Genomic DNA, 21,358 nt, shown 5'->3' on the forward strand with positions numbered 1-21,358 from the left:
GTTATAATTTAATATTTTTTTATTTATAAGTCCGCCATTTAACAATTAAATATTTCATTGTAAAAAATAAAAAGGAACCATAAAAATGTTAGGCCGTAGATATACAATTAGGTGGAGGTGTCAAAATCTAATTATGCTAGTCACAGATTTATAGGTCTTCTGTGCGTTCCAACCATTTGCATTATTGGACTTTGAAAATCAAAATCATGAACTTTAATCCTGTTAAATTAAACCATATAGTATATATTTATTTTTTAGAATAAAAATAATATAGTATATGCTTGCTTTAATTATTATAAGACTAGTTTTTTTTTTTAATTAAAAAGTGAAATTGTGTTATATTAAAAAATTAGGGTAAAAATGAAGAAAATAATTCAAAAAGAAAAAAGAACCCACAATTGATGGATCCATATTCAAATTGCAAATAAAAAAAATTATTATTTTTTAATTAGTAATTATAAATTGAATTCAATCAGAGGATTTGGAATGAAATTAATTAATAAATTTAACTTTTATACTACTATTATAATAACTAAGAAAACATTTATTTTAAAATAAATTACGTAAATGTTATAGTTTGTAATTAAAAAATAAATAATTAGAGAGTGAAAAAAAAAATCATGAATATGGATTGTAAATATATATATATATATATAATAAGACCATAGGAGATTAATTCTTGAAAAAAAAAATTACAGCCAACCTAAGAAATTTCCAAGGAGAAAAAACGTGAAAGAGAGAAATTTTCAGAGTTGGGTGATGATGATGGGATTTGTTTATATAGAGAGAGAGAATGGCGACATAACATACACATATACGTATAGACATAGACATTAGACATATTGCTTCTGCCACTCTTAATCTCTTCCCTAGCACCAACAAAACGCCTCCTCCTCATCTGCCTTCTTCTTCTTCTTCTTCATCATCATCATCATCTTCTCCTGACCAACTCAGAGTAGAGGAGAAGAAAAAAAACGAAAACTTTTTCACATTATCAATATATCTATCACCTTCTTTTTAAACAAAAGCTATATTTTCTTTTTGGGCTTTTTAAGAGTTGCCCAGATAATTTTTTTTTTAATATAATCAGAAAATAGGTACCAATTTTTTCATGGCAGATCATTGCGATGATTAATCCACCTGCTTCTCTGGTCACTAGCTCCATCGCCGATGGTGCGTCCCTGTGAGGTGGGTAAATTGCTTTTTCTGGTAAGTATGAAGTTGTAGAATAGAATCTTACAAATTTGTGACAATTTTCCTATGATCAACTGTGATTCTGTTCTGGGTTTTGCTTAAATCTTTCTGGGTTTTGCGATGGTGAAGCTATCCTGTAGATTTTAAAGGTGGTTTTAAGCTGTCATTAGAAAGAAAGAAAAAATAAATAAATGTTGCTTGTAGTGAATGATAATGACCCAGCGTGTTTTAGGGAAGGGAGTTTGTGGTGAATGTGTGCCGTCTAAGCAATCGCTTTCTGGGTTTTCTTCTCGAATTGATATTCCTCCTGTTGATTGTTTCAACGAGCCCAGCCGATCTTGTGGCTAGTTCTTTTTCCCCTTGCTGGTTTTTGATGTTGAAAACAATTTCTGGGTTTACAAGTGAAAAAATTTTGCTTTGATTTCATGGTGGATTCAGCTTTATCTTGTTTCTTAGGTTGTTTGCTTGTTCTTCTTTGGCATTTGCTAGTATTCCAGAATTGAATAAGATGTATCATTGGTTCATTTTGTAAATTGAATTGGGAGCTCTAGCTCTGCTTTTTGTTTGTTTTTCCTAAGTGTTCATTGGCAGTTGTTCATTGATTTCTTACCAGATTTCCTTGTTTCTATTGTGCTGAATTTTTTATGTCATGAAAATCAGTAGCTTATAGTGTAAATATTGACTTTCTTTGTGAAATTTTGTTGCTTCTGTGTGTGGTAAGTATTAGAACTTGGTGACAGACTAAATGGGTCTAAAATCTTTTGTTAGGTTACATTGAAGTAAGATGTGAATGTTCAAGAAGTTCTCATTGATCTTTTTAGCTCTATAAAGTTGATGGTTTTGTTTTCACTTTCTTTTCTGAATGATTTTGTTTTCATTTCCTTTTTCTTAATGGTTTTGTGTCAGGTGAACGTGTTGCCTCTATTACCAACCATGATCAACACCTGCTTTGTTGAATTCTGGTATGGTGGTAAGAATATCCGTGCTGCCCATAATTGTTGGATAGATAGTGCGTGTTTATCTTTTTCTGTGCATTCTCAGAAGCCAGTTGAAATGTGGATCTCATTGGTTGATTTGTAGCATTGTGTTCATCGTCTCTCTCTTCTGGAAGTCATTTTTGTTCTAACTCTTTGCAGAAGTTATCAATCATACTGGTTTTTCCGCTTTCTTTGGAGACATAACAGGAATAGGAAACTGGAGGTTTATGTCTTAATTGATTGAACTAGAAAAAAGTGATAGTTTGCTATCAAAGATGAGCAAAAAATTTGTGGAACTATGGGAAAAAGTGGGAAGCTGAATTGACAAAACAAAAGGAAAAGATAAGTCTATTAGGCTGCATTCCGTAACTTGCTTCAAATTGGCAAACCTTGCAATGGGTTTGCCACAAGTTTCGTCGTATGAGAGTCTTGGGGAGGCTTCAGCAGCATCATCAGGTACCTTTCCTCAAAGCCCTCCTAGATTTTCTGGTGTCAGCACCTGTGATTTGGATGGCATGCAGGGAGTAAGTGTGAGTCGAACAGTTGGGGATACTCTATGCTCCTCCATAGGAGACTTCCAGACAAAAACTTCCTTGGAACTTTCGGAGTTTTCAGATGATTCATTTAGATTTGGAGGTTCAAAGAGTATCTCATCTGATTCTCATGGTATGAAGATTGCTGCTGTGGATAAAGCTGGGTGGTTTGCTCCTAAAAATGGACGGAATTCCCAGGATCCTGTTTCTAGGATAGTGGGTTTTGCATCACGTGGAACTAGTTCTCCAAGAATGGAACTTGAAGGATCTGCTGTTTGTGTCCGTTCTTCTTGTGCTCCCACAGTTAATGAAATAGAATCATCTGGGCCATCATTAGCCAGAAAGCGACTATTATCACCTTTAAATAGGATGCTTTTTCCAGGACAATTCGATGGCAATCCTCTTGATATTGGCTGCAACAGTTTGCAAGCGGGTTCCCCTCCTCGGTCTGATGGCTTTAATGTTTCTATAGCACAAGACCATAAGAAAGCAAATATTGGTGGTAAAATACACTTCAACATGCCATCCTGGATGCTATCCAGTTGCTTGGACCAGAAGGAAGTACCATCTAATAGCTGTAAAATGATATCTTTGTTCTCCACTGATGGCCCTTTGTTGGAAACCAAGGAGCCAGAGCCTTGTAATGATTGTCGACAATCACCTGCATTTGATAGTTTTAGGGAATCAAGCAAGGTAACAACCCGAAGTGAGGCAATATCTATATCTCCACGAAAGACAACCTCTCCTCCTCTTTCTTTGTCACCCCTTGGTCCAAGGTTTTCTGAAAGAATGAAAACTGTTGGGAGAAGTAGGAATTCCAAGAAAGGAAGAGATCATTGGTCTTCAACCTTAAAGATAGAACAATCCTTTGATGGATCAGAATCCAGAATCGCCTTTTCTCATGAAGAACCGGAGTTTAAGATTGTGAGCAGGTCATTTGAAGACATGGATATTTTTCACAAAGATTTTCGTCCATCTTCCCTGGAAAGTGCTGCTGGAATAAGTTGGTCTCTATGTCAAGAATCGGCTCCAACATCTCCATGTAAAAGATTTGTCCGAAGCTTGAGTGGACTTCCCATTAGGAGGTCATTAGTTGGTTCTTTTGAAGAGTCCTTACTCTCTGGAAGGTTGTCGTCTGGGCAAAGCAGTCAGGTTAGCAATAATGTTAGGTTAGATAGGCATGCATGATTCTTACTCCACTATATGATATTGTTCTTGGACCAACATCTGATCTTCATTTGCCTCTCTGCGTAGATTGATGGTTTTCTAGCTGTACTAAGCATTACTGGAGGGAACTTCTCACCACAGTCACAAAAGATTCCATTTTCAGTAACCAGTGTGGATGGTGATTGCTTTTTACTTTATTATGCATCCATAGATCTTGCCGGCAGTTCATCAAAAAAGTACCGGGGCTTAAAATTTAAAAGAGGAATTAGCGATGAGGATTCACAAAATGCTAAGAGCCGCTTGAGGATTCCTGTGAAAGGACGTATACAACTGGTACTTTCACTTTTTCTTTTTTTGTCAATTTCAGATATCTGGTTTTGAGTGTTGTGATAAAATGCAGTGAGTTTTATGACATTGTGCAGTATGAAGTGTCAATGGAATTATTATTAATAAATAAACTAGTTGTTGTTTGTGCTTCCACTTTTGCAGCATGTTCTGGTCACTTCTGTTCAAAATCTTGTGGCATTTCTTCCTTAGCTTAGTAATGGATTATGGGACCTTGTTTAGCCTCAGTTACATGACAATGTGTTAGGAACCCATGACATACTCACAGTAACTCAGAAAATCAGAGGGAAAGATAAGGAATTAGATCGGGAAGAGAAACAGTGTTTGAGAGAGAGAGAGAGAGAGAGAGAGAGAGAGAGAGAAGAATGTATGAAAATACATTTGAAAGACTTCTTTCCATTTGAGATTTACAATGAGATGCTTAAATACATAAAAAATGCATTAACAATTTTCATAAATCACCAATCTTCCCTCCAAGGAAGCTGAAGAGATCTAGAGAAACCCTAGGTTCACCGAATGAAGATGAAAGGGGAGGCGGGTTCGAAGAATTAGGGTTTTGAGAGGCTTAAATACCCCTCTTGCAAGCAGGACATGTCCCCCAGGAGTCCTAGTGGCAAACTTTCCTAGATTTGTGGTGTCCTAGTGGCAAACTTTCTTTATTTATTTTTTTTTGAAGAAAAGAGAAAAAATATTATTCACAAAGATATTCAAAGGTTATTGCCCAAGTATAAAAATTAGTTACAAGTCAATTAAGTGGTCCATGATCATCCCAAGATCCTCTCAATCACTGACGTCATGACCTAATAAAATAAAACCAAAAGTATGTATTCATTTATCTCTAACATATGTAAGGTTAGTTTCATTATCGTCAAAGGCTCTCGCGTTTCTTTCCTTCCACACAATCCAAAAAGTAGTAAGTGGAATAAGAAATAAGTGCCTATTTTTTTTTACAAAAATCCGCTCAGGCCCACAATTCACCACTCACATTTTCAGCCATAACCCAATTCAGCCCCAACAGCCCTAAAACAGAATTCCATAAGCTATAAGTCTTCGGGCACCATAAAAGTAAGTGATTACAAGTTTCCTAATCAGATTTGCATAAATAACATCTGTTACCATAGTGATTCTTCTTCTTTTAAGCATATCTATAGTCAAAATGCATTCTTTCGCAGCTTCCCAGGTAAAAACAGATACCCTAGGTGGAGCTCTACTCTTCCAGATCTGTTTAAAGAGGGCACCTTTGCAAATACTGCTGCTGTCCCTCTTACACAGGACTCTGTACATAGACCTCACGAAAAAGCCTTTCTTCTCATCTGGTTTCTACACTCTCATATCTCTGGTATCATTCAGTTTTTTGCTGTCAAAGTACTGTAACAGATTGCAAAACTCATCAATTTCCCAATCCTACAAATTTCTCACAAGCTTCGCATTCCAAATCCACCCCTCCCCCACCTTAACATAACTATCCCTCACCTTAGCCTCTTTATCACAAGCAATTTCATAAATTCTAGGATAGCAATCTTTAATGCTTAGTAACTTCTCTTATACTTTGTACAATTTTTCTGTTTGGGTATATTTTCATACTTAGTTAAGGACATGGCAATTTCGGTAGACAGATCAGACAATCTGTTCTCTTTGTATATTATGTTTTATCTGAAGTACTATAGTCTTCAATAGAGATTACTGCACAAAAGTTGTTTCCTTTTAATTCTGTTTCTTTCAATTTCACCTTGCACTTTTTTGGGAACAATCAGCATTTGTCTTTGATTATGGAATCTGGTTTGTGAGGTAAATTTTCTAAATCATTTTTGCAAAAGATTCAACCTCCATTCTGGTTTTAGAGCCTCTGGGCTGAATGTAGCAATAGATTGTAATTTGTAAATGAGATCTTTTGAGGAAAATTTACAGATGGCTTTTCCTGATATTGTCGAACTATAATTTGTTTTCATAGGTTCTCAGCAATCCAGAAAAGACACCTCTTCACACTTTCCTTTGCAACTATGATCTAACTGACATGCCAGCTGGTACCAAGGTAATATGGAGTATGTTTGCGATTTCTATTTATGAGTAGTAGTAGTATTTTTAAGATTTACTTTTATTCTGCCTTTTCTTTTAGATATATATAATTTTTTGTTTGGCACTTTGGAAATAATTTTGTTTCCATTGATTAGAAATCTTTAGTAAATTTTTGCAATCTTCTATCTGCATGTACCGAATGTGTGATTATAAACATGCAACTTTCAGTTTAACATATTTCTGATGAAAATATCTTTTCACTTTTCTTACTTCATTCAAATCGAAGTAGACATTCTTGCGTCAGAAGGTTACCCTAGCCTCTTCGGTCCCACTTTCTACAGAATCTAAACATGGGCATACATTTTCGGGGACAAATGTTAAAAGTACAGAAAACAGTCCCTTACAGTGTAGACCAGATGGGGTTGATATGGTAAACAATATATGTTCTGTTCACCAGAGTGTTGAAGTTAAAGGAAGTGAAGGGTTTGATATGGTGGATTCATTAGAGATGGAAAATATGTCCCAGCAATCTCAAAATGATCAAAGAGTGGGCATTACTTCTGTTATGCTGGATAATAAGCTTAACAATGATCAATGCCTGGGAACTGGTGGGAAGGATTACACCTGGATGGATCCGTGCCATGAGGCTGAGAGGAAAACCAGTCATAATTGTCCAAAAGTGAACAAAAATGGTGCTGGTTCTGGTGCTTTACGCTACGCCCTTCATCTTCGTTTTCTATGCCCTTCCCCGAAAAAAACTTCTAGGTCCATTCAGAAATTCTTGTCTGATCCACTGTCTGCAACCCAGAAAACAGGCTTAAATGTTGATGGGGAGCGGAGGTTTTACTTATACAATGACTTAAAAGTTGTATTTCCTCAACGCCATTCAGATTCTGATGAGGGCAAGGTATGCAATTCTATTTCCAGTACATTTTTCAGTTTATATCAGTAGCATCACACTATGAACACATGGCTTTGCCCAACTTTTTGAACTCTGAAACAATCACTCCTCTATGATGTTTTGACCATAACAGCTTTTTTTTTTTTTCCTTTGTCATGGCAGTTGAAGGTAGAATACCATTACCCGGAAGATCCAAGATATTTCGATGTCGGCAACTGAGAAGAAAGAAAGCTTTGTTTTGCTTTCTCTTTTGTTGTTGAATCTGTACATAGTCAATCACATGTTTTTATGTTTCAGTCATTTCATCTTGAAATGGCTCTAACCCAAATCAGTCTGTAAAGACTTCCACTTGATTCTGGAAAAAATAATTTGATGGGTTAAAACATTGTTTTGACATGGGGGCTTTTGGCGTTTCCTTCAATGGAAGCTGATAGTGTACATTTTCTTTATCAAATGGTGAGGAAAGAAACACCATTCCAAGTAAAATCCCTAGTGAAAGAGCTCTTCTTTTTGCTTTGGAACTGTTTCTTTTTGTTTGGGAACTGTTTCCAACTGGGACTATGTGGTCGATTAGGTAGGTTGTAATTTGTGCTGTGAATCTTAAAAAGGGTTTTAAAACAATGACTAACAATGTTTTTATTTAAATATTGTTTGATATTTGGTAAAAATAATTGGAAAAAGTAATTAGAAGTTTTGTATTTGATGATATAAGAATATGGTTTTTATTACTCTCTCTCTATATATATACATAAGTCTGTGTATATATACATAAGAATGTATGTGTTGTAGGTGAGGAAAATGAGAGGTTGGAAAGGGATAGAGGGAGATAAAGAGTTGGAAAAAAGGAAGAGGAGTAACACGAGGATGGAAGATTTTACCACACCAGCATCATAACAAATTGCATTTATTTCTTTGGGGAGTATATTTATATGTCGAAATAAGTTGAATTTTATTAAAAATAAATTCAGTTAATAATTATAAATATGACGCAATAATTAAAATCAACAAACAGATTTTGAGTTTTAAAAAAATAAATGAATTTTTTTTTTAAAAAAAGTTATTATTTATTCGTAATTAAATAAAAAAAATCTAAGATAATAATTTTTTTAAGAAAATAAAAATGTATAGGCATGACGCATCAGAGGGGCTACGTGTCAATCGCTAAGACGATTGGAATCGCATGAGATGAGGGAGGGTTAACAACCGGCGCGCGTGTCCTCCTCCTCTCCATCTCTTCTCACTTTTTTTTTTTTTTTAATTAATTAATTACTTAGCTCATATATATATATATATATATATATATTCCCTTTTTTACCACTATACCCTCATCTCTTTCCTGTAAGTGTGGAAAAAGATAAAAATAATTTATTTCTTTAAAAATAATTAAAAAAAAAAGAATTTTGAACTATTTATTTAATTAAATATTATTTGGAATTGAATAATAAGAAGAAAGGCAAAGTAACTAACAGCGCGGGGGGGAGGGGGACAGATGAAAAGATGATGGCCTTCACTCTTTCAGTACATAGTTGTTATTGTTGTCGTCGTCCATCCGGCAGCACTTCATCAAAATTTTTATTTATTTATTTATTTAATTAATTTATTTCCCTTTTTTTATTATTATTAATTAATATATATACACACACTTATAATATAATGTTTGTTGAATATTATTCTTCCAATTCCGGGCCATACCCAGAAATCCCAGTACCAAGCCAACTTACCATACGCCAGTACCTTTTCTTTTTAATATCATTTCCAAGTATTAAAAGCCTTGTCTTTTCTTGATACAAAAAAAAAAAACTAATTAATTATTAAAATAAAAGAAATATTTAAATTTAAAAATAATATATATTATTTACATATATATGTTTATTAATTGCTGAATTAATCATTATACCTTGATTTTTATCATGCCCATTTATAAAAAAATTAAAAAAAAAAAAGTTTGACAAATTACTCTATCGATAAATTAAATGAATTAAGAGAAATAAATTAATTTATGGGTTTTAAAAAATTACCCAAATAATTTGGACTACTTTTGTAAATTAAGAATTTTTGGGGGGTTTGAATTTGAAATTCTTGATTGATCTCATTAGTCCGCTAATCAAAAGTACGCTAATAAATCCAATCTTTTACGTACTAGCAGTGAGAAGCTAATCAATCCGTCACCTTTGATTAATATTAATTAATTACTATTTAATTTAATTTAATTAATTACTACTTTCGGTCTCTGTTTCCACTCATGACATCACATATAAATCTCTAGTTTATTTACCTTCTCCATTACTTGTCTTCTCTTTCTTTTTATATATGTGTGTGTATATATATATATATATATATATATATACTTGTTTTCTATTAGTGGGAATGATTAGAGGTAATTAAAAGGTGATTAAATAAAAAAGCACATCATAAGTAAACCCATTTAAGGAAAAGTATCTTCTAAAGCTGGTTTATGTATATATATATATATTTAACTTAGCTAGAGGAATCTTCACTCTTTACTCATAAGTCACATCTCTCTCTTCTCTTATTACTCTTTCACTCAACTACTAGCTACTTGATCATCATCATCTCTTAAACTCGCACTTTTTCTCTTTATCCATAGCAAATAAAGAACATATACATACATACACCAATATATACAAAACAAGTGCGTACAATAATGTGAAAGTAACAAACCCTTAATTTGTGTCACAAAGGGTTAATAAGTTCATTCACTCCTCGTGCAGACACAAGACATGTATTTGCTTTTTTCTTCTATTAATTCTCATCAATGTTTATGTTATTTTTGCTTATTCTTTCATCCACCTCCACTCGCACGGCCGCTTCCCCTTATAGAGATGATTCTATACTCTATACAAATATTTTTTTTTACTCAAATGTTCAAAATATGTCTGGATTAATTTTCACTTAAACGATACTAAGATTTTTTTTTTTTTTTTTTTTTTTTTTTTGTGTTTCTAAAAAGCAATTTTTATAATTTTCTTTATATTAAGTGAAAATTAAATATATATATATATAATTATAAATAAATGACGAGAAAATAATTAATATTTAGAAATAAAAAGAGAATTGAAGGATTTTTTTTTCTTTATTTAAAGAAACATATCTGTCCGTACACACATGTAAACATATCCATTTAGCTTAACGGAAAGGAGGAGGGTATTTTAGTCTTTTCACACTCAACCAATCATATTCCTGCAACTCTCGACTCCACGTACAAACAAAACAACCTTAAACCCTCATATAAACCCTCACTGCTCTGCTCCACCTCCTCAGCTTCTTCCTTCTCTTCCCCCATTCCGTTGCAGACTACTCCAAACAACAAAAAAAGCTTTAGTTTTCTTCGTCAATGGCGGATCCTTCCATGTACAACTTTCTCGCACATAACCACTCCGGTTCCAAACCCACCACCTCTTCCAACCCCACAGCAGGAAAAAGACAATCCCAAATGGGTCCGCCGTCGTCGACGACGTCGTCTACTCATCACCGGCTCTTTCAGTGTCTCTACTGTCCCCGGAAGTTTTATACATCTCAAGCTCTCGGCGGCCACCAAAACGCTCATAAGCGGGAGCGAGCCGCCGCTCGCCGGAACATTAACATTCCTCCGAGCTCCACAACACTGTCTGACCACATGAACCAATTTGCTCACCATTATCGTCCGGCTCATCCTCTGCAACCGGCAGGGTTAGAGGTGGAAACGACGACGTCCCATGTGAGCCTTGAGTTGCAGCGGCAGCACCAGGGTGGACCTTTTCTTGAAACATGGCTCGAGCCAAATCAGGTAGCTGCTGGTGGTCACGGTCATCATCATCATCATCATCACCATCATCAGCAGCACTTCACAGCTCCAGTACTATCTGGGTCGGTTCCATTTGGTTTTGTTGGTGGTGATCATCATGCTCATCATCATGGAGTGGTGGGGCCCATTGCTCGTCCTGATCATGATCATCAAACTCTATCTTCATCTGATTTTGTTGCTACTTCTGCAGATGAATGTCTTGATGTTGACCTCACTCTCCGTTTATGATCAAGAGTTTTTGGTCCTTCTAATTTCCTTTTATCATCTTCTGTTTTTGTTTTTGTTTCAGAGTTCTAAGGGAATATAGGTCATGACTATTTGGGAGTAGAAGTAGAAAAAGAAGAGAGACCATTTGGGTCTGGTTGATGAGAGCTTGAAAGTCAGTTTTTAGGGTTTTACAATGTTTTCTTGTTTGGGTTTCTAAGTTTTAGAGCTGTTTAGTATAATATATATCAGATAACATATATATATATATAAATATAATATGCAATCTCTTGAGCTTTTTAGCTATGGAAATGAGTACATGTTAATGATCTTTATTTTCCAGATCTCTATTTTCCAGTTTATTCTTGTTCTTGGTTCTCTTTTTTTTTTTTTTTTGGTCTGAGTTTCCAGATATGTATATATAAGCTTGTTATGGGAGATTGAGATGAGTAGCATGCACGATAATAATTAGATGGTGTTGAAAGCTTCAATATCTATATATATATATGTAGATGGTGTTGGAAGTTTATATATGAATGGATCTGATCATGTTGATGAAGTTATAGTTTGTAGATAGTAGGTATGTACAGCCTACTGCCTACATATTAGGTGAGGGACTTTGTTGATGCATGCAGCTCGTTGTATCAGCTCTGATCTCTTTCGCTCCCTTCTTTTATTGTTAGTACTGCTGACGTCTATATGCTATAATATATACACATATATCTATATTTTTGATACATATATATATATATGTTCATCAAATATATAATACTTAGTTAATTCTAGACTTATTTAATAACCTCTCTTATTAATTAATAATATTAAACAAATTATTATGGCTCCTGTAAAAACTTTGATACACACACACACACACACACACAACACATACAATATATATATTTAAGATCATAGAGCAAAAAATTAATGTTATTAATAATATACGTTCAGAGGCATTTGCCACTTTTTTTATTGTAAGAAATTTTGGAAGCCTTTTTCTCTTTTGGTTTAAGTTTTTTTTCTTGATTTATTAGTTTATGCTTACAAAGTAATTATATATATATATTTGTGTATATATATTGTCTGCCAGCTGGAAGGTAGATTTTGGCAAGGTTTTTGTTGGTACTATAATAAGACAAAAAGAATGAACTTTTTCTTCGTTTTAACAGAAAAGAACGAGGCTGATCACTGGCAGTTCATTTCATATAAACCCGAATTTTTTCATGCCAACATCCTGCTTTTTTGGGCGTATTTATATAATATACATATACACACACACACATCTTATATTGGAGATAATTATTAGCCATTATATCCAATGTATAATTAATCAACTTATAAAATTTATGATTAAAATATTCACCATCACAATTTAGAGTAATACATTGTTGATTTGATTTCAGTGTTTAGCCACTTAAATTTCTTATTTATGAATAAAGGAAGCACTATAAATCATCAAATATCTTATACAAATGGGATTTGATTGTTTCCCCCTGCCTTTATTTGCTCCAAAAAATGAAAACTTTTTTTAAAATAAAAAATAAATACCTTATAATTCACAGAGAATCAACCATGGTGTTCCTCCTATCAATTGCTGCATGCTAGAAAATCTGCAGCGTCAATCAATCAAAGCTGAGTATTGTAGAGCTAAGTAAACCAACTACCAACTGATGATCCTTTCGTCTTTCACATCCCTGTATCTGTTTCTGTATCCGGATATTCTTGCGAGTGAGATAAAAGTATTTGAACATGGAGAAATATTAAACCTCGAAGGTGGGAACTTGCGACGCAAGTCCATGTGTCGTCTGATACAATAACCGAGGCAATATGTTCCTATACGGATCACTTCTTCTTTTCTCCTTCAAATAAGCCATACAATTTTCAACCTCCGACTTCACTTGTAAATACAGTTCTTGAGCTTTTTCCCTGTCTGTCAATTCATGCTTTCTCCCTTCACACATTAAACAGCAGTTACTCCATTTACAGCAACTTTAATATAGAATATAGTCAATAATCTAATCTCTCGTTAGAATCAAGTGTAGTATTTTATTCTCACTTCTTCCACTTTAATATAAAATATGGAAGATCTATGCTTAATCCATACTTTCGAGCTAATTGTAGCACAGTTCAGTATGTAAAGAGCTATTCAACCGAACTTTGGAATCATAAATGCAATTAGTAATACCTAGTAATGACCTAACACAAAAATTAGAACACTTATTCGATTCCGATCCAAGTTTACATATAGCTTAATTTCAATTTGACTCCCTCCTAATAAAATTGCAGGAAGCGAAAGGACTAGTAGGAAACAAACAGGTTAGCAAACACATATTTTATTTTATATAGCAGCTATGTTATCACTTCAAATTAAGTCAAAGATAAGCCCCATTGAATTACCATATCATACCTGCTGTTTCAATTGTTTTCCCAAAATAATAATAAAGCCGGCCTGGAAATTTTGGTAGAATCCACGGAAGGTGCAAGTCTTGATTTCTTACTTCACCCCTTTCATTAGTCCTATCATCAGAATATCATGGCAAATATAAACTTTGAAGTATAAAGGGGATATGGCAATGTATTGTAGAGAAATCTTGATTTTTCCTATATAGATAGGCACAAAAATTACTAAGACAAATATGTGGCGGAATATCCATTAGATCTCGATAAAAACTTTCAAAGAATACCTCAAGTGCGATGCCGCCTTTGTTGTTTCCTCTATCATAGCCTTCAAGAAGGGAATCTTTATTTGATCGTCATAATCAAAAACTACCTGCAAAACAGGAGAATCTACGCTGTTGAAAACTAATGAGCAATGAAATAATGTAATTATGAAAAAAGTTGCCAGACAGAGTCTAATGACAAAGTAAAATTTCTTGTATTCTGGATTTGAGAGTTAAAAGTTCTCCCACCCACCCTCCTATAATAGATGTTGCATATATGTCTAATATATACCTATGGATTATGTTTGTCCATTTGCATTCATACTTGTACACTGTGCTCTGAAGTAAAAAATATCTCTGGGGAGGGGAGGGAAATATAAAAAGGATGTTTTGCTTACTTCACCAAAATCATCTTCTCCGACAACACCAAATGGTACAATTTTAGCTCCAAATCTAGCTGCCATCCTAACAAACTCAGATTGCTCTGGCCAGAACAGTTTGTATTCTTCACCCTGAAAAGTACATAGAATCATGTCTTACAAAATTGTGCCAATATTTTGAGAAGATCGGATGTTTTTGTCATGCATTATAAAATGTCAAGAACAGATTGCGTGAACTTCAAAATAAAATGTTATACGATCGAAAATTTATCCGAAATAAAAATGAATGCAAATCTTTGATAAGTGAGCGTATCTGAATCAGATTCTCCACAGAAGTTACCTTTCTGTGTAAGGCTTCCCGTGCACCTCCAGGATAGAGAAGTACATGAGACTTTGATGATAATAATTTGTAGAGGGTGGTAGGAGACACGGGAGATGCACCCATTAACCTGAAGCTGTCATATGATTGTAAATCAGGTAAAACTCCAGGTTTCGTATGTTTAAACATCAGTTGATGTGCTATGCCTCGCAGAAGGATATTCCTCTCGATCAAAATTTGGGAAACCAGTGGAACCAACTCAAGTCCAAGTAACATGTGATAGCCAACATATAACACTGGTCCTTCTGAAGGAATCCCAGCAAGGCCCCTTACCACCTCACCATCCTCCGAAGTTGAGAGCATCACCGGGCTAGTAGCAACAAACAGCCATCTATAGCATGACAAATGTGAGACAATAACACTTCAGTACAACGTGATTCTACTTATCGGCACAGAACTTATAAAACTTTGCCCAAATGGGAGCCAAAACAAATTTCTGATGACCTTTCCCCCACAGAGTTGTACACTCTACCAACAATATATGTATTCATATTATCTGTTTATTGTCCAGCGTGATGGTTACCTGTTTGAATCATATATTTTTTTGAATTCAGAAGGGGTTGGAGGCATGTAATCTGAAACATAATCATGGTACTTCCCACGGCGATAAAAGCTAGCAGCCTTGATGATGGTTAACAAATCAAAGTCATCCTCCTGCCATAGAAGAGAAAAGTACCATCTTATTACATTCTTAAGATACAAGAGCAACAATACAGCTGAAATTTTGAGCAAATAATATATCTACGTACAGCTGAAATTTCTTCCTCCATCAGATGAACTCATAACAAAAGTTTAACAAGACTGTATATTTAACTCTATCATTTTATTTATCTGCTTTTCTTTCTTGAGATCCTTTTCGCCATGCTATGTTGTTTAATTTAATGAATTATTAAATGAGGAAAAAGAACTATTTGTTCACTGAACCAGTTGGAGGTAAGGCAGCAAGCACACATGCATTCAGCATCACACATCGGTGCATGCACATGAAAATACATGGAATGGATATTTAAATTTAAGGAAGTCCCCTGAGATTGGGATAGGAGAGAGATATTATCCTACCAAGAAGAGAAAATGCCCATTTTCATTGAACCTCCTAATCTCACATCTAGGCAATACACGAGAAAGTCTGTCCCCTTCTTCCTGACTTGGCAGCCACTGATCCTTTCCACTAGAGAGATACAAACACTAAATTCAACTGATCATTCTAATAAAAAAATAAGGAATAAATGGAGTAGCAGGACTACATAACATATGAAATACAGGGTTTTCACAGAGTGATTAAGGAGCTTAAAGAAAAAGTTTTTATTAATTAGTGATAACAGTAACACTAATGAACGGTTTATACATAGTGTTTCTGTTAAAGCCCTAAACTTCAATTTAGCGATAGAGAAGAAGAGGAAAAGAAGGATAATGAGGAAAACCTCATAAATATATTAAATTAATTCCATCAACAACTCTATAGAACGAGAACTGCATGATCAGGGAAGATAATATCACTTGATTATTAATTTATTTGTTCTGGATCAGTGATTTGAGACAGATAGATATCGATCAGAAGTACCCTCTCTCTTGTTTTATTGATGCAAGCAGAATGACCAAAGAGTCCATTGCTATAATTTCAACTAGTAGAGGAACACTTACTGTGATGTGAATTATATTCACCAGGATTCTAGTGTTTACTACTGCAGAAGCAATCATCAAGGTGCAAAAGTAACAGCCAAAACTAAATGTGCTATCAGTAAGATTAATAATCACATCAAAAAACAGATGTTGAAGCACCTGGAAAGTATCAGCGTTTGAGCTTTTATAGCATGGAGATGCGAATTTGCAGATAAAGAAGCATATTCAAGCATCTGCAGCTTCCAGAGAAGTGTTTCTCTAGGTAATATACCATCCAGAACCTGTGATGTAACTTATAAATTCTTTCTTTACCGGCAAGTCAAATACGATATGATTATGAAGTACTTTGACAAGAAATAGTAACTACTAATAAGTGGCTACTATCTGTATATGCTAGCTCAGTAAACTTGAAGATTTTTGACTATATGACTTGATTTTGAGTAAATTGTCATCCATAAATAGTTATTCACCCACATTCTACATTTGAAGACTTACAAAGAGGTAAGATGAAATTCCAACAAGGTTTTGTGACAGATCTCCAACTGTTTGTCGAACAGAAAGTCCTTTCACCATATTATCCATCACTATCCTCAAAGGATCACCTAAATGTAATCCATACAATTGCTGATATCAGGAGGAATTACTAAGTGGCTATCAAAAGCTGCATTTCCACATTATTTGAGGAAATTAGTAACAATGAAAAGAGAATACCAGAACCCATTTATAGAGAGCTAATCGAGAGCAACAATAACTAGTCATCCCCCCCATGCATGTCATTTAGCATTAACATAGCAGTGTTGTACTGGGAAGATATAGGAGTACATGTTCAGTGGCAAAGGGAGAGGGTGGCAATTCCATCCCCCCTCCACTTAATTATAAACCTTTCTAAATGTTTGTTTATACAATATTTTATGTACGTAAATTATTTGAATATCATAGTGTACTTTTCCTTTATTTTTCTTTTGTAATAACAAAAGAAATGTTTTGAATTTTATTTATAAATAAAATAAAGAAGCAAGGAAAAGTTGTAAGATGCAAACATAGGAGAACGAATAATAGGATCAAAATATATAATATTTTGTATTCTAGATAAAACAAAGAAAAACGTAAGTAAGATCTAATGCACTGTGAAGCCAAAGCCCCCACAACTATATTCTATTTCATTAAGACTATTACATCCGCTCCAAACCAAATCCTGACACTGCCACTAATAAAGTTGACAGCCCAAACACTTGCACTAAATTCACTTACATTGCCATTTAAGTGTGGAAGATGAAAGAATAATGATACTCTGTCGCTCAGAAGAAAGTGCCAAATTATTCAAAGCAGAAGTTATGCAGAATTGTAAGTCATAGAGAAACTAAAATCCAAGCTGATATTGCAGAAGATTGCAAAATAATTACTCAAGTATTTTCATTTCTTACTAGAGAAACATCAGAAACTTGATTAATTAAAAAATTATGCAACAGTAGGAACTTTATCACGGTTAAGACTTTCATTATCCCATTATATTTAGAGTCTAGTTTCCTATAGTATTTTCTTTTATTTCCTGCTTGAGAGATCATATGGTGACTCTGTAAGAGCATCTTTATTTGAAATCTTAAACACGCCTACCATTGATGATTTTGGGTATAATTAAGAAACAAAAGCCTCTGAACCCGTGAATATGATCAACAATTTTAGAATATATGGGATCCAAGTGCCCAATTTATTTCAGTAATCCCTTTTCATCTTCAAACTCAAATAATCAAGCACTTTGATGATCATTCAACTGCAGAAAGTTCACAAAAGGAAACCGAAAATGACATTTTCTTTTGATAATAAGGGATATAATTGATGACTAAAAAGCTGGCAATTTTAAGATCCACCGCCTCTTTAGCTAATTCTAGAAAGAATTCCAAACTTCTCAAGGTACACACAGTTTGTGTTCATATTTTAACCTGTAGGTACTTAAATACTAATCCTTCTCATATTTTGAGAAGAATGACAGTGGAGTTTATATGCAGCCTGATACACTACTATAAGTGGAAGCAAGTTCCTAACTTTTTGTTACTAAAAGCTTCAAACTCTGAAGATATAAGAAATCAGACCTGTTATTAAGCTTAGCATATATGGGAGGCTGGTTGGGAGTTGCTCCGGCATGATTTCCAACAAAGGTTTTAGATGTTTAAATGTTGACTTTCCAAAAGATGTAGCTGCAGAAAGAGCATCTGGAATTAGCAATATAATTCATTTATTACGAGTATGGGAAGGCAAGGTTTTTCTTTCATCTTAATAAGACCTCTGCTTGACAAGTGGCACTTCCATTCACCAAATACATGGTACCTCCTACATCATTCCCTTATTTCAAATGCTTTATGATCGTGCAACGTATGTATCACAAAATGAGAAGTATTGGCTAATGCTTCCCATGGCATGCAGATCGTAATACAAATAGTAAAATCAAGAAAAGGAAACTCATTTCTCACCTGGGTTTGCCAAAATTAGTACAAGATCAATATCAGGGTTTCGTGCAGCAACATCTAGTGCAATGCACCCGCCAAGAGATTCTCCAACAAGATATATGGATCTGTTTGGAGAGTGATAATTCTCTGATCTTACCCTTCGCTCTACAAGTTTCACTAGCTCTGAATCATTAACAATGAGAAGAAGACATTAATTTCAATTTACAGGTATATAGTTTCGTCTGCACAATAATCAACAAGAAGGCACCTGTATATGGGGAACGATCCATAACCGGAATATGCAAGCACCATATGTCAAAAATCCTTCAGTCAAAACCAATAACAAGTCAGAAAAAGCTTAACCCATGATAGAACATTAATTCGCAAAAAAAAATAAAAAAATCCTCACAAGTTGCCAGATACCAGATACTCAAATAACCGAAGGAAAAAATCATTACAAATTCCACAGAAATACAAACTTCTCAAAACTGGATAGATTAGTGAGAGTATAAGCCTTTTAAAGATTAACACGTACTTCCCTAGTTTTTTATGATGCCTTATAAGTCCAAGTCCCGTTCCATCAATCCCTGCAAAATTTCATCTGTTACCAATAAACTGGAAAGGGAAATTCAAATAGATCTAATGAGACCCAATTAGTTGTTTTTGTTTGCCACAGAAAAGAACACTCTGTTACATTACTTTTGGATTGTAATAAAGACAAGGTTCCTCCATTTTCAATTTGCAAGTATTTTCATATTCATTTTTGTTGAAGGGGACTTGAAGGTTAAATATCATTATACTAGTTGATTAGAGTTTTTTTTTTAATCAAAAAGCTCATTATTGCATTTCCTACGCTCCAAAAAGTACATTTCAGCTAGCTTTTGAAGAAATAGTTTGTTCAAAAAATTCTTTTAACCATTGATTTCCCTTTTTAAATTTAAACAAGAACTAATAATTGCACATAAAACAAATCAATAACCAACCGGGCAAAAAGAGGAGGACAGGAGAATCTGGAGCGCGTGCCCCACACTCCAATGGAGAGAACCAGCGAGGCCCACCCCCACCGTCCGATCTAATCAAATCCATTGACTTCTCAAAATAATCCTTCAAGCTCTCTCCACGGTTCATCTTCTCCTCCGACTCCGTCAACACAGTCGCGTACAAATTCGCAGCCTCTTCGTTTCCCTTCTCCTTCCTCCTGAACATCCCGTTCTCATCGAACCTTGCCTCCGCCTTACTCGTCGTCGACACCTGAACGCACGAGGTCACCGTCGACCGGCGAGTCCATCTCGACTGAATCGGGTTCTGTCCAGCTCTTGCTTGAGATGAAGTCGTTAAGTCCGGCCGAAAGGCAGACAGGAAACCGATAAGTGAAGCTGATCCTCCAACTGCCGCCATCGAATCTGAGAGCTTCTCTCTACCCGAACGAAGTCAAACAGGTAACGTCTGCAGAAAACAGCTAAGGAGTCATACATATATATATATGATATGACTTCATTACACAAAATAATTTGCCATATATAATAATATACACTTCTGCAGAACACAGCTAAGGAGTCTATATATATACATGCATATACATGTTATTACACATGATAATTTGCCATATATAATAATACACTACTATACAAGTCACTGTAAGAAGCTTCGCCTTCACTGGCTCCTTCGAGAGAGATTCAAGGCGTCTCGTCTGGTTACTGATCCTTACGCAGTCGTAAGAAAATAAAAAGGAAATTAATAAAAAATTAAAATAAAGAAAAAATCTTCATATAATACAAAACAAAATAAATAATAAAAAGAGAAAATAGGAAAGCGGACCAACGGCTGACTGCTGCTGGTCATGTTTGTTTTCCTTAAAATAGGAAAGGGGAAATTTTTATTCCATACTAGGCAGCTGCACAAGTTCCCATGTGCCCCAATATTAATCAACCAGTCGATGATGATGATCTAAATTCGACATAAATTAATGAATTAAAATTTGTATAATCTAATTTAAAATAAATAATAATATTTAAAATTTTCAAGAAATGAATTAAATTCAATTTTTTAATTAAGTTTTTGAATTTATAAAATTTCTTCAATTAATAATTTTTTATATAATTGTAATTGTTTAAGAAAATGACAGAAATTAAATAGTTTATTTTCTATATATTTTCAAAATTATAATAATTAGTTGATATTATTTTTTAAAAAATAATAAGTTTTAGAGGATTTGGTTTATAAATAATTAAATTTAATTTTAGAGTCTAAATAATATTAATATTTATTAAAAACGACAAAATTATTTTCACCTAGTAATTGGTAGAATTTCTGAATCCTACTAAGATTATAAAATCCACATGAATGACTTAATTTATGTGATTTGAGCAGTCACTTTCTAGCCCCTCTATTGAGGTGCTTACTTTGTTTGTGTTTGTTTTTGTTTTTGTTTTTAATTAAAAAAAAAGGTTATATCAAAATTTTGATTATTAAAACTATTTTAATTAAAAAATTTTTAATTATTTTTGGTTATCACAATCATATCAACAGATTAATAAATTAAATTCTTAATTGCACTTGATCAAACATTACAAGCCGATCAACTGTCCGTCAACTAAAAAATAAATTCTAGATTTTCAGTTACGTTATAAGCTGTTACCTTCAAATTATAATTTTCGCCCATTGAGTTTGTTTTTATTCAAACCATTATATTTACATGTATTTATTGATACCCAAATTCACAAACAATCATTTCTA

At 34.1% G+C, this 21,358-nt stretch overlaps 3 protein-coding genes and 1 long non-coding RNA gene across 9 annotated transcripts; 2 read left to right on the forward strand and 2 right to left on the reverse strand.

Annotated features, from left to right (window-relative positions):
• Positions 1 to 627: 627 nt before the first annotated feature.
• On the reverse strand, positions 628 to 1,240 carry LOC148269109 (uncharacterized). Its single transcript, XR_015817812.1, has 2 exons — positions 1,102 to 1,240; positions 628 to 941 (listed from the first exon to the last, which is right to left on the reverse strand). It is a non-coding gene; the product is annotated as an uncharacterized LOC148269109 (long non-coding RNA).
• On the forward strand, positions 1,049 to 7,619 carry LOC110813020 (meiosis chromosome segregation family protein). 4 transcript variants are annotated; one of them, XM_088215887.1, is made up of 7 exons: positions 1,049 to 1,188; positions 2,101 to 2,164; positions 2,331 to 3,856; positions 3,959 to 4,204; positions 6,168 to 6,248; positions 6,522 to 7,139; positions 7,296 to 7,619. In XM_088215887.1, the coding sequence occupies exons 3-7, from the start codon at positions 2,567 to 2,569 to the stop codon at positions 7,350 to 7,352; spliced, it is 2,292 nt and encodes a 763-aa protein (XP_088072013.1). In that variant the 5' UTR covers positions 1,049 to 1,188; positions 2,101 to 2,164; positions 2,331 to 2,566; the 3' UTR covers positions 7,353 to 7,619. The 4 variants fall into 4 exon arrangements, with proteins under 4 accessions (XP_088072013.1, XP_088072026.1, XP_088072021.1 ...); XM_088215900.1 differs by having other exon boundaries at positions 2,101 to 2,156; XM_088215895.1 differs by having other exon boundaries at positions 1,070 to 1,209.
• Positions 7,620 to 10,262: 2,643 nt separating this feature from the next.
• KNU (C2H2 and C2HC zinc fingers superfamily protein) lies at positions 10,263 to 12,426 on the forward strand. Its single transcript, XM_088215924.1, has one exon. The coding sequence runs from the start codon at positions 10,489 to 10,491 to the stop codon at positions 11,164 to 11,166; it is 678 nt and encodes a 225-aa protein (XP_088072050.1). The 5' UTR covers positions 10,263 to 10,488; the 3' UTR covers positions 11,167 to 12,426.
• A 118-nt stretch (positions 12,427 to 12,544) lies between these two features.
• On the reverse strand, positions 12,545 to 20,405 carry LOC110813012 (phytyl ester synthase 2, chloroplastic-like). Of its 3 annotated transcripts, none has more exons than XM_022039992.2 (15): positions 20,252 to 20,405; positions 19,606 to 20,068; positions 19,158 to 19,209; positions 18,891 to 18,946; positions 18,647 to 18,805; positions 18,269 to 18,373; positions 16,674 to 16,780; positions 16,338 to 16,459; positions 15,618 to 15,726; positions 15,082 to 15,212; positions 14,520 to 14,889; positions 14,198 to 14,311; positions 13,824 to 13,909; positions 13,547 to 13,656; positions 12,545 to 13,090 (listed from the first exon to the last, which is right to left on the reverse strand). In XM_022039992.2, the coding sequence occupies exons 2-15, from the start codon at positions 20,018 to 20,020 to the stop codon at positions 12,900 to 12,902; spliced, it is 2,127 nt and encodes a 708-aa protein (XP_021895684.1). In that variant the 5' UTR covers positions 20,021 to 20,068; positions 20,252 to 20,405; the 3' UTR covers positions 12,545 to 12,899. The 3 variants fall into 3 exon arrangements, with proteins under 3 accessions (XP_021895684.1, XP_021895686.1, XP_021895685.1); XM_022039994.2 differs by having other exon boundaries at positions 20,247 to 20,358; XM_022039993.2 differs by having other exon boundaries at positions 20,242 to 20,358.
• Between the last annotated feature and the right edge of the window lie 953 nt (positions 20,406 to 21,358).

This window comes from Carica papaya, chromosome 1 (genome assembly GCF_054855325.1).
Source record: "Carica papaya isolate Zhongbai chromosome 1, ASM5485532v1, whole genome shotgun sequence".
In the NCBI taxonomy this organism is placed as follows: domain Eukaryota; kingdom Viridiplantae; phylum Streptophyta; class Magnoliopsida; order Brassicales; family Caricaceae; genus Carica; species Carica papaya.